A 13,213-nucleotide genomic window follows, 5' to 3' on the forward strand; every position below is an offset into this window, starting at 1 on the left:
CAGCTCGGCTGGGAACGGAGATGTTTCCTCAGCGGAGCGGAGCGCCTGAAAAGTCTTTTCAGGTGCTCCGCTCCGCTGAGGAAACATCTCCGTTCCCAGCCGAGCTGGTGGAGCGCAGGCAGGCGTCGTTGCTTCGCCAGGGGCGGGGCAAGACTGTACTTCCGGTTTCAGCGCCGGAAGGGAGCGCGAGAGCCAGGTGGAGCGCTGAAAGGGAGCGCGCAAGCCAGGTGGAGCGCTGAAAGGGAGCGCGCGCGATCCGGTGCGATCCAGCAGGAACCCACCACTGCAATACATCAAAGATTCGTTATTGTTAATTGATATCTGGAACATTTAATTGAACAAATAGTTTAGAGCAGGAAGGAAATCAGACCTGCTTCTTGTACCGGTGATTGCTGGGACTTAATGAGAGACAGACTTCAAGGTGAAAGGGCCCAAGTGCCCTTTGGATTTAAGCTATCCAAATCTTCCCCCAAAGATTTGACTCCTAATTTACCAGGAAGCACTGCAGACTCATACTACCCGGGAAGGCTATCTTAAGTACTGTATCTGCAAATGAGTAAGCTTTCTTCATGTGAAGCCCTGGGCTTTTCCTTATCTTGGTCTTGCTCCATCCCTTCGGCTTTGCTTCAGTTGCTTTCAGACAGAAGGAGCTGTTAATGCTATGCTCCATTCCTGTTCCTTGGGGGCAGGGGAAGAGAGAGAGAGAGAGAGAGAGAAAAGAAACACAAGCATTGAGCTCAACTTTCTTCTGTATTGCTGCCAAAAGAGGCAGTGCAACCTCGGTCCCTTGGAAGTTCAGGGTCCTAGTGACGGTGCTTTGCTGACAAGCCGCTGGCACAAACCGCATGAATTGCAATGTAAACCGGAACTTGCCTGCTTAATCCAGGAAATTGTTCAGTCATCTGAGGTTTCTGTGGCTTGCAGTGGCTGCTTTCTGAAGCCTTTAGCCAATCTTACTTATTGTTTGTTTTGCTCAGCACTTTAAGCCCTTTGGGTCACTCATTGTCCATGAGTAATATTCCTATAATTGCACGCCTGGTGTTGGGAAGCTGTTGTGTTTATTCAGGGTCTGGCCTCCGATCAGTTGAGAAGGCTTCTGAAAAAAACAGGTTGTTGGGGAGAGTGTACAAAAATGCTGGCTATTCTGCCAGTTGGAAATAATATGAGAGGAGAATCTTTCTTTTCCAAGAACAACTCCCGTAGAGAACAGCACTCTTTTAAAAAAAATGTATGTTTTTATACAGTGTTTTCTGCCTGAAATGTCCCACCAGATGTGGCCATTTCAGATGGCTTTGTACTTTGACTTAGCAACACCTTATGAAGGAATGTTATCAGTAATGCTTAAGAAAAGTTTACATTGCATGGATGCCAGCTTACAATGCATTTTGCAGGGGTGTTTTCTTGGGCCACTTTTTGCATGAGGTGAGATATGCTTTTAACGGTGAAGATGTGGGCTATAACCAGGTAGGGAGGTAGGTTGGTAGGTAAGAGCCAGTTTGGCATGAAACCAGGAAAACTCACCATCTCCTGTGAATCCACACCTCTGTGGTTGAGATTTGGCTGCCCAGAAAAACAGCTCATAACCAGGCTGATTCATCTGCTGTGTGAGCCAAGTCCAGCACCTTGGCCTGAAGTGACATCTCCATCTTAATCCTGTATTGTGGGAAGTGCCAGGGTTAGCAGCAGCAGGGGCAAACACAACCCTGTCTGGTTTGAGGGTACATTGATGAGAGGTTGGAATTCTAACTCTTGATTGATGAGAAGAGAGTCCGGTTGGCCAAACATCTCCCTCTTTGTCTAGGAGGGATAGGGCCTAGGGGCATGGTCCTCTTGGAATGAAAGGCATGGGAGCAGGAATTCCGGGAGCTGAAGGGGGATGGAGGTGGGGAGGGTTCCATGTGCCCAGGGAGGGGGTGGGGCCTAATGAGAGGCAGCCTGGGGGGAAGTGTTATAGAGAAGTTGGCATGGCTTCACTCAGATAGAGTGGCAGTGATTTGGGCATGAAACCAGAAATTGCTTCCCAGAACAGCAGTTATGCATAGAACATTTTGCACATCTCTATTATTATATTTCATGGAAGCAAAAGAATGTGTGTATCATCAACACTCGGGAAGAAGTCATTTGGGGGTGTCAGAAGGTTCTTATTTTCTTATCTCCCTCCTTAAATAAAGAAATGTTTTTTGATCAGATTTCAGGCAATACTATAATTGCCGTATTGATTGATGACATATATTAGGAAAATGGTTAATGGTAATTTTACTTGTAAAGTGCACTAATTATGTTATAGATTCTGGCACATGTTTGAAGGGAGATTACAATCCTACCCAAAAATACTCCTGTTTTCAGTGTAATTTAATCTTTCCAATAAATGTCTGTAAAATTATAGATTGTTAATTATTGTTTAGTTTATTGATTGATTGATCTGTTTATATCTTTGTGTCTATTATATTATACAGATACGTAATTTAAAGTTTTTTTAATGGAAAGAAGGAAGAATTCATTCACTTTTTTAAAAAAAAATACTTTTTTTGAAAAATAAATCAAATTCTGCCTGAAATTAAATATGAACATCTTTAATTAACTTTTGATTAATTTAAATGTTGCCACCTGTTTATTTATTTTTTTACATATAAATCATGTGGCAATTTAAAGTTGCATGTGATAAAATGGTTAAATGTGAAATTTTAGATATTTTTAAAGATTTGACATTTTGGAGGAGCACAGGCTATGAATAATTATTTGATAACGCATTTTCTGAGCTTTCAGGGTCCACTGTAGCCTGAAAATTATTAACGATGCATTAGCTGAAAGTACATGCTGAGTCTCTGGAATGGAAATAGCAAGAGCACTTAGACTTATCTACATACCACTTCATAGTGCTTTACAGAAATGTGTGTATAGTGATCACAGGGAAGAATCAGTGTTGCTAACTTCAGTTTTAATTTTATGTGTTTTAATTGAAATGCAATGCTAACTTATCTGCATTTTCTTTTCCAAAAGCAAATTAATAAGTTCTCCCTCAGAAGTAGTGTCAAAGCTGTAACGCAATTCTTATTCTCCAGATAACGATTCTCGTAACTAGCCAAGTTGGTACATTTTAAGAACCTGAAATTTACCTAATTACCGAGCTCAGCCTTTCAGAAAGGACTTTTTTGGGGGGGTTCCTGTTATGATTCACGTATGTCTCTTCCTGGAAAGATCTGATTTAGCTACCAATATCAATGGGTCTGTTTCACCTGATTGGATTGTTGTAATCCATTTGGTGAAAGGGAGGATGCCCTTGAAAAATTAGCCAAGCTGTCAACTGAATTCAAGTCTAAGCACGTAACACTTTTTCTGACTAAACCAAGTCATTTCCCAATAGGTTGCAGGGCTCTCTTAATGCATGGGCCTGATTGGCACTTGCCCATGGGCCCCACGAGCAGAGGGGCCCCATAGTAATTTGTATATGTTAACCCTTCAATGCACCTTGTATCATATAAATACAGCCACATATTTATTACGTTTTACTGCCAACATGCAAATATATGTTTAATTTTATCAACCATTTACATTTTTATTCCTGTGAGTAGTTGCCGTAGGGGCCCCAGTACACTGCTTTGTCCAGGGGCCCATAATGTTGTTGAGGTGGCCCTGAGTTTATTGCTCAAATGTCATTAAAATCCCTAAATGTTTTAGAATTCTCTACCTTGAAAAAATAACTTCCTCTTTAAATAGTTATCTGGGAACTACATTCCTCTGGTAGAAGCCTTGTGAACATACCATCTTGGACAGTGGGTTGCCTTCTGTTATAAAGACCATGGACTTTTGGGTGGCGGCTCCAGTGCTATGAACTTCCTTTCTATAAAAGTGCAGTCTGATGTCGTTTTAGAACAGTGTTTCTCAACCTTGGCGACTTTAAGTCCTGTGGACTTCAACTCCCAGAATTCCCCAGCCGCTGGCTAGGGGATTCTGGGAGTTGAAGTCCACAGGACTTAAAGTCGCCAAGGTTGAGAAACACTGTTTTAGAATGTTTGGGAAAAATGTAAACATTCACTTTTATCTCTTAGTCTTTATTGTGTTTCTATGTTCCTGGATTTTACAAAAATGACACCCAGGGGTTTACAACATAAAAATCTGAGATTCAATATTAAATACTGGATTCTTGTTGAACCTTTAAATGTAGATAAACCATTTAACTAGCATTTTGAGTTTGTGCACCCCTCTGTGAAATGATGGTTATAGATGATTTTCTCTCCCACAGAGTTTGATGACCCTTCCGCCATGGTGGTATTGGCAGAAGAAGAACTAGTGGTAATAGACCTGAAGTCTCCTGGCTGGCCATCTGTCCAACCCCCGTATCTTGCGTCTCTCCACTGCTCGGCCATCACGTGTTCTCACCATGTCTCCAACATTCCTCTCAAATTGTGGGAAAGGATCATCAATGTTGCGAGCAAGCAGAACGTTCAGTTTTCTAATATGGTATGACTTGCCTGTCCTACTGACATAGGGATGCATTTGAAATGGGTGCAGATTGTGATTGTTTTTCTCCTTGGTTAATACTGGATTTTGAATGACCTCAGATAAGGCTTTGGAGGTAAAAAGTATTCCTGCTTCTAAGGAAATATAGGAGCAAAGGGGAAAATGGCAGTCTCAACACCAGTTTCATTTGATATGTTGTACAGAACATGCTTGATTGAGGAAAAATAATTAGAGGAAAAATAAGAGTATAAGATGAATTAGTGATTGTGAATAATCCTGCCATGGCAATAAAGTACCCTTTACTAGCACTAATATAATGTGGCAGAAGCTTGAATCCAGCACTTACCTGCTACTCATTAAGGCAGCTGCATTATTTTTCACTGGGGAGAGGGTTGGGCTCATAGTATTCCTGAAAATAGGGACCATTGTTTTAATTGGGACAGAGACAGGTGCTTCAATTGGCCTTCTCCATAGTTCACCCAAATCAACTCCAAAATATTGCATAGCTCACTAATGAAATTATTGGTGGATAGTTTTAGCCGTGAAATTATCCAAACATTTGTTATTATGAGGAAAGCTAGTTTTCCCACTAACACTAACACAGGTAGTCCTCGACTTATAATAACAATGGCACCCCAAATTTCCATTCCTTTTTTTTAATAAAGATTTTTTTTTAAATTTGGAGGGGGAGAGTTGTCTCTTTTATAATAAGATTTCATCACCAGATGGACACACTTTCTGTTTTCCTCCCGTTCCGGAGCTGTCCCAACTTCAGCAGCTTCAATGGCTGCGCTTCTGTCGCCGGCAAAAAGAGATTCTCCTGGGTCAATCAGGGACTTTGCGGTGTCCCTGAGATCAGCAGGATGTACTCTTCCCTGTCACCGTCTCTTCGGGACGGTTTACGCCCAAAAGGACCGTCCAGCAGCAAAAGTATCAACTGCGATCTGCGTGTCGTTGCAACGTCAGCTCCTCCTCTCCAAATTTCCATTCCTAAGCAAGACAGTTGTTAAGTGAGCTTTGCCCCATTTTATGACCTTTCTTGTCACAGTTATTAAGTTAATCATTGCAGTTGTTAGGTTAGTAACACGGTTGTTAAATGAATCTGGCTTTCCCATTGATTTTGCTTGTTAGAAGACTGCAAAAGGTGATCACCATGACCCCAAGATATTGCAACCATCATTAATATGAGTCTGTTGGAAAGCGTCTGAATTTTGACCATATGACCATGGAGATGCTGCAATGATTATGTGAAAAACGGTGCCAAGTCACTTTTTTCGATGCTGTTGTAACTTCAAATGGTCACTAAATGGTTGTAAGTTGAGGACTATCTGTAGCTATCCCTTTGCTTTTTTTATATGTCACTCCTGTATGTCATGCTGTGAACTTAATTTTCCTTTTTACCTAGAAGTAACCGAATCCTGTAATTATATTACATCTTTCCTAATTGTGTAGTTATCTGCTTATAGGATATTATTTTCAAGCAGATCAGGGAAGTGTATCTTTCTGAAATTTTGTCTTGTCGATTGGCAAAGCTCAAAAAACTGAAATTGGGCTAGATTTCATTAGCACTTAAGAGTGTCAAAGTTAAGATTTTCTGCCAGCCTGGAAGATGCTTAGTGGGTTGTGTGAACCAACCTTACCTGCTGTCACTGATCTCTGTCACATCCATGTTCCTCAGTCCCTACGGTAACCTTGTTATATAGATATTTGTATAGTATAGAAGAAGAGAGACTCTGGACATGTATTGATGTACATCTGTGGAGTTTCTTAACAGGAAGGGGGATTTGTGTTCAGCCGCAGTCCATCCTCATATGGAAAAATTGCACATGAATGCATGTGCATATCATACATGCATAGAGTCATTTCAGATAAACAAGTGGTTGATGGATTTTAATTGCTTCCTGCTACCAAGTCTTTTATTCTGTAAAGACATCACTGTCCTTCACCATTTGTGAACTCTCCTCCCATAAATTCTCTTTTCCCTTTTCCCAGCCCTGGCCAATTAATGGGGGTATCAGCAAAGCTCCAGATCCTCCCCAGCGGGATTTATTGCTTACCGGGTAGGTATAAGCATGCAAATTCATCCTTGGCTTTACTCCTGTAGAAACAGTAACTCGCCACTGCCTTATTCCCCTCTGCTTAGTCTGTAACAAGCAATCAATAGAAAATGAGAGCCATAACCTTTGTAGCAGTAAATGAAGTGCCAATCATTTTGGAAATGACCGCTTATTTATTTATTTATTTATTTATTTATTTATTTATTTATTTATTTATTTATTTATTTATTTATTTATTTATTTATTTATTTATTTATTTATTTATTTATTTATTTAAACCGCTCCCTCTCCCCGAAGCTTAGTTATCACAGGCTTTAAATTGGCTTTCCGAACATTCCATTTTTAAAACAACCTTTTAACATGTAAGTAAACAAGTGGGGTAGGATGCTACAGGTGATCTAATCCTGCATGCTGTGCATGTTAAGTAGCCTCATATTGCTGACTTTTCTATCTGGAATTTCAAAAAGGGGCAAAAACATTCTAAAAGGATTTTCAAGGTATTTGTGTAAATTCCTGGTAAGATTGTACTTAAAGATTCAGGCATTTTGCCAGTTAAGTTAAAGAGAGATATTTGCAGGCAGGAGTTAAGATATGGTAGTCCTGAAAGCCAAATGGTACTGATGCTCTGGAATAATTACTGCTGCTGGAATATGATTCTTCTTCACCAAACCTATATAATCAATTAGGATACAAATCCATTTTCGATGTATTGCTGTAAGCAATAAAATGGAGATAGATCAGTTCTTATCCACCCCCACCCCCAATTCTCTGTTTGATCTTACATGAAGGTGCATAGAGTATGTATCTGTGTGTATACATACGCATGTGTAATACCAACATTTTAAAAAAACACATTCATTTTTTTAAGTAATAGCTGTGGTTTATATATCCTACATCATTTTTGCAGCTGTAATTTAAGAAATGAAAATAGAGGAGGAGTGGAACTAGAGAGAGGAAGGTTGATAAGTCCAGGCACCAATTATTTAAGCGCTATTAGTGATTAGAACAGCCTAGTAATCATGGTGTAGGGAAGGATAGCCCAAGACTAGTAAGCCAAAAGTGGACTGACAAACATTCAAATTGTTTATGGCAATTTATTTCTTTTATATTTGGTTTACTAAGTTGAGCAATGAAAGAGAAGCTACTTTAGAACACTCATTGGAAAGAAAAGTCCCTTTCCAGGTAAATATTTTTTTTAATATACTTCAGAACTATTGGAAACAAATATGGATAGAGCATAGCTGCCCTGCTTTTCTTCGTCTTGGTGAAGGCAAGTGTTCTCAAAAGACTTATTGCCAGGCACCTGCAGTCTGATGTGACCAAGAAATGTTCTGGGCAGCTCTTCTTCTTTCTGCACTAGGCAGAACAGCTCAGTATAGGTTTGGGCTATATGCCTATCTATCTAGAAATGATGGCAAACCTTTTTTGGCTGCTGTGCCAAAAGCGAGGGGAGCACAGGGGGGGGTCGTGTGCTAGCATGCCACACCCATAATGTTATGCGAGCGTGCCCCCAGCACGCGCACATGTGCTCAATCAGCGTGTCCCCCCCGGTGCTTTTGCCATGGATTTTTTGCTTTCCCCAGGCTCCCGAGGCTTTCTAGGAGCCTGGGGAGGGCGAAAACAACCTCCCCGCCCCTCCCAGATGCCCTCCAGAGGCCTCGGGAGCTTCCCTGAAGGCTCCGAAGGGCGAAAAACGGACCTACAGACAAACTGAAAGTCACCATTCCCAAATTTCCAGGTTCCCTGTCGGGCCACTTTTTGACTTCTGGAGCCTTCAGGGGTCCTCGGGAGGCTTCCCTGAAGGCTCCGGAGGGCAAAAACTGGCCCTATGAGCAAACCAGAAGTGACTTCCGGGTTCCCTGTAGGGTCGATTTTTGACCGATTTTTGAAGCTTCCCTGAAAGCTCCAAAGGGCAAAAACAGGCCTACGAGCAAACCGGAAGTGACTTCCAGTTTGTCCATAGGGCTGATTTTTGACTTCTGGAGCCTTCAGGAGGCTTCTCTAAAGGCTCTGGAGGGCAAAAAATGGTCCTACAAGCAAACCAGAAGTCAGTTCCCAAACTTCCGGTTTGCCCGTAGGGCCGGTTTTTTGTCCTTTAGAGGCTTCAGGGAAGCCTCCAGAGGGCGAAAAACTGCCTCAAAAGAAGGCTGAAGTCAGCTGGCCAGCGGGCGCATGTGCGCTGGCCAGCTGACAGGGCATTGCCTCGTGTGTCCTGACAAATGGCTCTGTGTGCCACCTGTGGCACGCATGCCATAGGTTTGCTATCACAGCTATATAGTAGTACACACTTGATGACATTCTTCCCCAGTCTGATGACCTCCAAGTGGTCTTCACCTGCAGTGACACAAATTTTAGCCAGCATGCTGACCGGAGATTATGGACCTGAAGTCTAAATAGTCTGGAGACACCAAGTATGGAAAGGCTGCCCTACAATATCTTGCCAAAACTGCTTTGAGGTGCATGCAGAGAGAAATCAGTGTGAAAAGGGAATTTTGCATAATGAAAGTTTTGTAAGCCTACATGACTAGGAAGAGGAAATTTAGATTACTTTTTTCCCCATTAATACTTAATATGTATTGACTAAAACGCTTCCACCAGGCTAGCCTTGATTATGGAGCAGCCAGTCATTCAGCATCTCTCAGGGAGAGATGGTATAAATCAGGGAGTGATTCTGGTATAACCTGCCTTTCTCCTTTGGGCTCAGGCACGAGGATGGCACAGTGCGCTTCTGGAATGCGTCTGGTGTGTGTCTAAGCCTCCTGTATAAACTGAGCACAGTGAAAGTGTTTCTCACTGATGCAGATCTCAATGACAATATGAACCAGCTGGGAGAGGATGAATGGCCTCCACTATGCAAGGTAAGCAACCTTAACCAGCTGAAGTCAAAGCTTGTTCCGTATTATGTACCTTATTTTTCGGACTATAAGATGACACCCCCCCCCCAAGGGGTGGAAGTGTCTGTGCATCTTATAGCCCCGTGATGGCGAACCTAAGGTGGCACGCGGAGCCATTTCTTAGGGCACGCGAGGTGTTGCCTTATCAGCTGTAGTGCGCATGCGCACTAGCCATCTGACTTTGCCCTTCATTTTTGGCTATTTTTTGCCCGCCTCCGGAGGGCAAAAAAACCAACCCAACACAGAAACCGGAAGTTCGGAAACGGACTTCCGGTTTGCATGTTGGGTTCTGCTTTGCAACAGCCGCGGGGTCGGAGGGAGTATGCTCAGGAGCGACGCCGGCGGGGTCGGAGGGAGGCATAGCCCAAACTCTCTGGGATGAGTAAACAAGTGTGGGGAGGCGAAGGGGAGATAGAAGAGAGAGAGTTGGGCAGGAGCCACAGGAGGGGTAAAACGGCAGCCGAGGGGGGCGAGAAGATCCCGGCTTGCATGCAGGAGTGAGGGCGCCTTTAGGCTTGCAGCTTTCTCAGCGCTGTTGCAAACTACGGTGGCCCCGATGCCCAGCAACTTCCATCCACAACAGCTGCACCTCGCCGCCTTTGGAGGCAACAGAGGCAACCGCTTTTCTTGGTGGGGTGGCTTGTGAACCTTCCCCCCCCAATCTGCCGGGCCAAGAGCAGCTGACCTGTGAGGGTGCCGTTTCTCATCTCACCATCATTTGCGGGGCTAAAAAGCTGCATGAAACAGTCTCTCCCACCCCACCTCGCATGTCTCTTTAATTCACGCCTCTTTGTTTCCCCCTGAAACGACCTCATCCTCAGTAGAAAGCAATTGGGAAAGGTATGTGTGTGTTTTGGGGTGGGGGAAATAAGGTAAGGAGGAAGAACAGAGGCTTCTCAGCTCGCTCTCACCTCCCAGATAGCAGAAGTTCCTGTTTTGGGATGCCCTGCCTTTTCCTCCCTGAACTGATGCTGGAGGATGGGAATCTGATGTCTGTCTGGAGGCTGGTGAGCCCAAGAGCAGTGCACCCATGAAGCCCAGCTGGGCGGAGGGACACAGAGTCCAGGAGGCGAGAGCGAGCCAAAATGCCTCCGTTCTTACTCCTTACTCCTTATCTCATTCTCCCCCACCACCGTCTCCCTCTCCCTCTCTCTCTCTCTCTCTCACACACACACACACAAATTCTTCCCAATTGCTTTGTCCTGCTCGGACCCTTTAGGCAAAGAGGTGCAGTTTAAAGAGACAAGCGAGCTGGGGGAGGAGCAGCAATAGCCCCGGCACATATTCCTCCTCGCGCATCGTGCCTGCCAGGGCTTCTCCTTCATAATGGGCTTCAAGAGGAGGAGGGAACCCCATCTCCCCCATTGGGAGCTCTGCCAGAAAAGCCACCCGGGAGGCGAGAGTGAGCACACACACTCCCTCTTTCTCAAGTCCACGAAGGGAGATTTCCTTCAGAATCAAAACGGATGATGGGACGCCTCAGCCCAGTGCTGCCCCCTCCATGGACTTGAGGGGAAAGAATGCCCCCTTTCCCCCCCTTCTCAAATTGCAGCATGCCTGGAGAGGGAGGGAGGGAGGAAGAGCGCATGCCACCTCCAATTAGTTCTCCAAGCTGTTTCTAGCTGCCGCGGCCAGCGCTTCATGCCTCGCTGATACGTGGGTAACTACGGCGTTTGAGAGAAGAAACATATACAGTCCAAGGGAGCCAGAGAGAGAGAGTGCCTGCTCGCCCGCCTGCCTGCTGGGCCACGGCTACGATTAGGGTTTAGGGGCGGATTGGTCTCTCTGGGTAGCCGGCACGCTCGGCGACTTGTTCAGAGGCACCACTCTCCCGCGCTCTCTCTCTCTCTTGCCACACGCTGCGATTTGAGAAGGGGGGAAAAGGAGGCTTTCTTCCCCTCAAGTCCCCGGAGGGAGATTTCCTCCCTCACAATGAAAATGGATGGTGAAGCGCCTCATCCCAGCACTGCTCCAATGTCAAACAGGGGAAACACACACACACCCCCGCCGGGCCAATCTCTCTCATTCCCCCCTCCCTGGGGAACTTGTTTCCCCACCGCACACCCTTTCTGCACCAGTGGAAGGCGCTGGGCATTGGGGGCATTGCACCCGCAACCGCCCACTGGCTATCAGGGAGACCGCTGGCGCTACCAGGTGCCTCCCAGTGAAGGTGAGCCGTGGTTGGCTGGGCGGGAGGGTCATGAGGCTTTAGGCCAGGACCGCATGAGGACGGCTGCCCCACCAAGAGTAGCGGTTGCCTCCATTGCCTCTGAAGGCGGCAGGGAGCAGCAGGTCCTGCGGGTGTGAGTGGAAGGTGCTGGAAGCCTCCGGAGGGCCTTTGGGGGAGTGGGGGGGGTGTTTTCACCCTCCCCAGGCTCCTAGAAATCCTCTGGACTTGAGCCTGGGAAGGGTGAAAAAATGGGACCACCACGCACCAAAAGTGGGGGGAGGGCAGGGGTCGCCCACGCATGCGCGGGGGGGAGTTGCATGCACATGCACATGGGGGTCTGCACGCATAGGAATATGGGTGTGGCACACATGCCCACGAGACCCCCCTGCCCTCCCCCCGCTTTTGCCATCACTGTTATAGACCAAATACAGCCCTGGTTTTGGCCTCCAGAACACGCGCCCCCCCCCCCCCCCCGTGCATCCTGTTTTCGGTGAAAACGGGATGTGTGAAGGGTTTGGGAGGCCTGCAGATTGCTCCTCAGGGCTGGGGAGGGCAAAAATGGGATGCGTGGAGGCCAAAACGTTTTTTATTTCTTGTTTTCCTCTTCGAAATCTAGGTGCGTCTTATACTCCGGTGCGTCTTATAGTCCAAAAAGTACGGTACTTTGAAAGAAGTGCTCTTTGCAATACTTTACTGTATTTTTGTGCTCAGGTGGTATTTGATGTTTGTTTCTTTTGCTGCATTAGGTTGGCTCCTTTGACCCTTACAGCGATGACCCCAGACTTGGAATCCAGAAGATCTTCTTATGCAAATACAGTGGCTATTTAGCTGTAGCAGGAACAGCAGGACAGGTACTAATAGGATGAATATATATCAAAGAGATTTGTATGGGCTATTGTAGCTTAGAGACCTGTGCTTTCATACTGATACAATTAGCCTTCTTAATTAGACAGATCTGTTAGATCGTCTCTGTTATCCTAATAATTTCAGGGTTGGGAGAATTTGATGCAATCCAGCCTACTCAGATATTGTGTCCTTTCTGTGCTAATTCTGGCTAAAAAGTAGATTCTCGGACAATGGTCTCTTCACTGCACACTGGAGAAATAATTTCCAAACTCTAGCAAGCCATATCTCTTCCACACTCCTTCTGCATGCACTACACAAGTTTCGCTATTTCCTCAACATCTTGTGTTCCCAAATGCAGCTGCAATGCAGATAATCCTCCCTTAATGACCCCATTTATGACCAGAATATTCATTACTAAACAAAGCGGTTATTAGATGAAATATCACATGAATTGATCACTTATCAACAGCAGTTCTGGTAATCCTGGTTGCGGTTCACTAGGCTAGGACTATGCCATTGTTAGGTCAGGACCTCACACTTCTCCTGCCCTGCCCTGCTCATCTCCTCTTCAGTTACCACTGCATTTTCCTCCCGCAAATCTGTGTCCTTTTGACCTCTGTATTCCATTGCTGCTGCCCCTGCCACCCCACCCCATCCCCGTACCTGTTGACTTTCGTTAAAACCAAAATAAGGAAATAAAATAACAAGTATATAGTCAGACCAACACATGAAACATGATGGTGAATCCAACTAGCAACACATAATATCACACACTCAACCAGAGG

General features: G+C 45.1%; 1 protein-coding gene across 4 annotated transcripts in view; it reads left to right on the forward strand.

Annotated features, from left to right (window-relative positions):
• The window catches only part of LLGL2 (LLGL scribble cell polarity complex component 2), a 377,463-nt gene that overhangs the window by 344,045 nt on the left and 20,205 nt on the right, over positions 1–13,213 (forward strand). For all 4 annotated transcript variants that reach the window (XM_081937848.1, XM_081937849.1, XM_081937847.1 and 1 more), the window contains 4 exons: positions 4,244–4,461; positions 6,454–6,521; positions 9,223–9,376; positions 12,329–12,433. In XM_081937848.1, the coding sequence (XP_081793974.1) occupies positions 4,244–4,461; positions 6,454–6,521; positions 9,223–9,376; positions 12,329–12,433 (545 nt within the window). The remainder of the gene's footprint in view (positions 1–4,243; positions 4,462–6,453; positions 6,522–9,222; positions 9,377–12,328; positions 12,434–13,213) is intronic.

The sequence above is a fragment of the Natrix helvetica genome (assembly GCF_964273705.1).
Source record: "Natrix helvetica genome assembly, chromosome: 1".
NCBI classification, from domain to species: Eukaryota; Metazoa; Chordata; class Lepidosauria; order Squamata; family Natricidae; genus Natrix; species Natrix helvetica.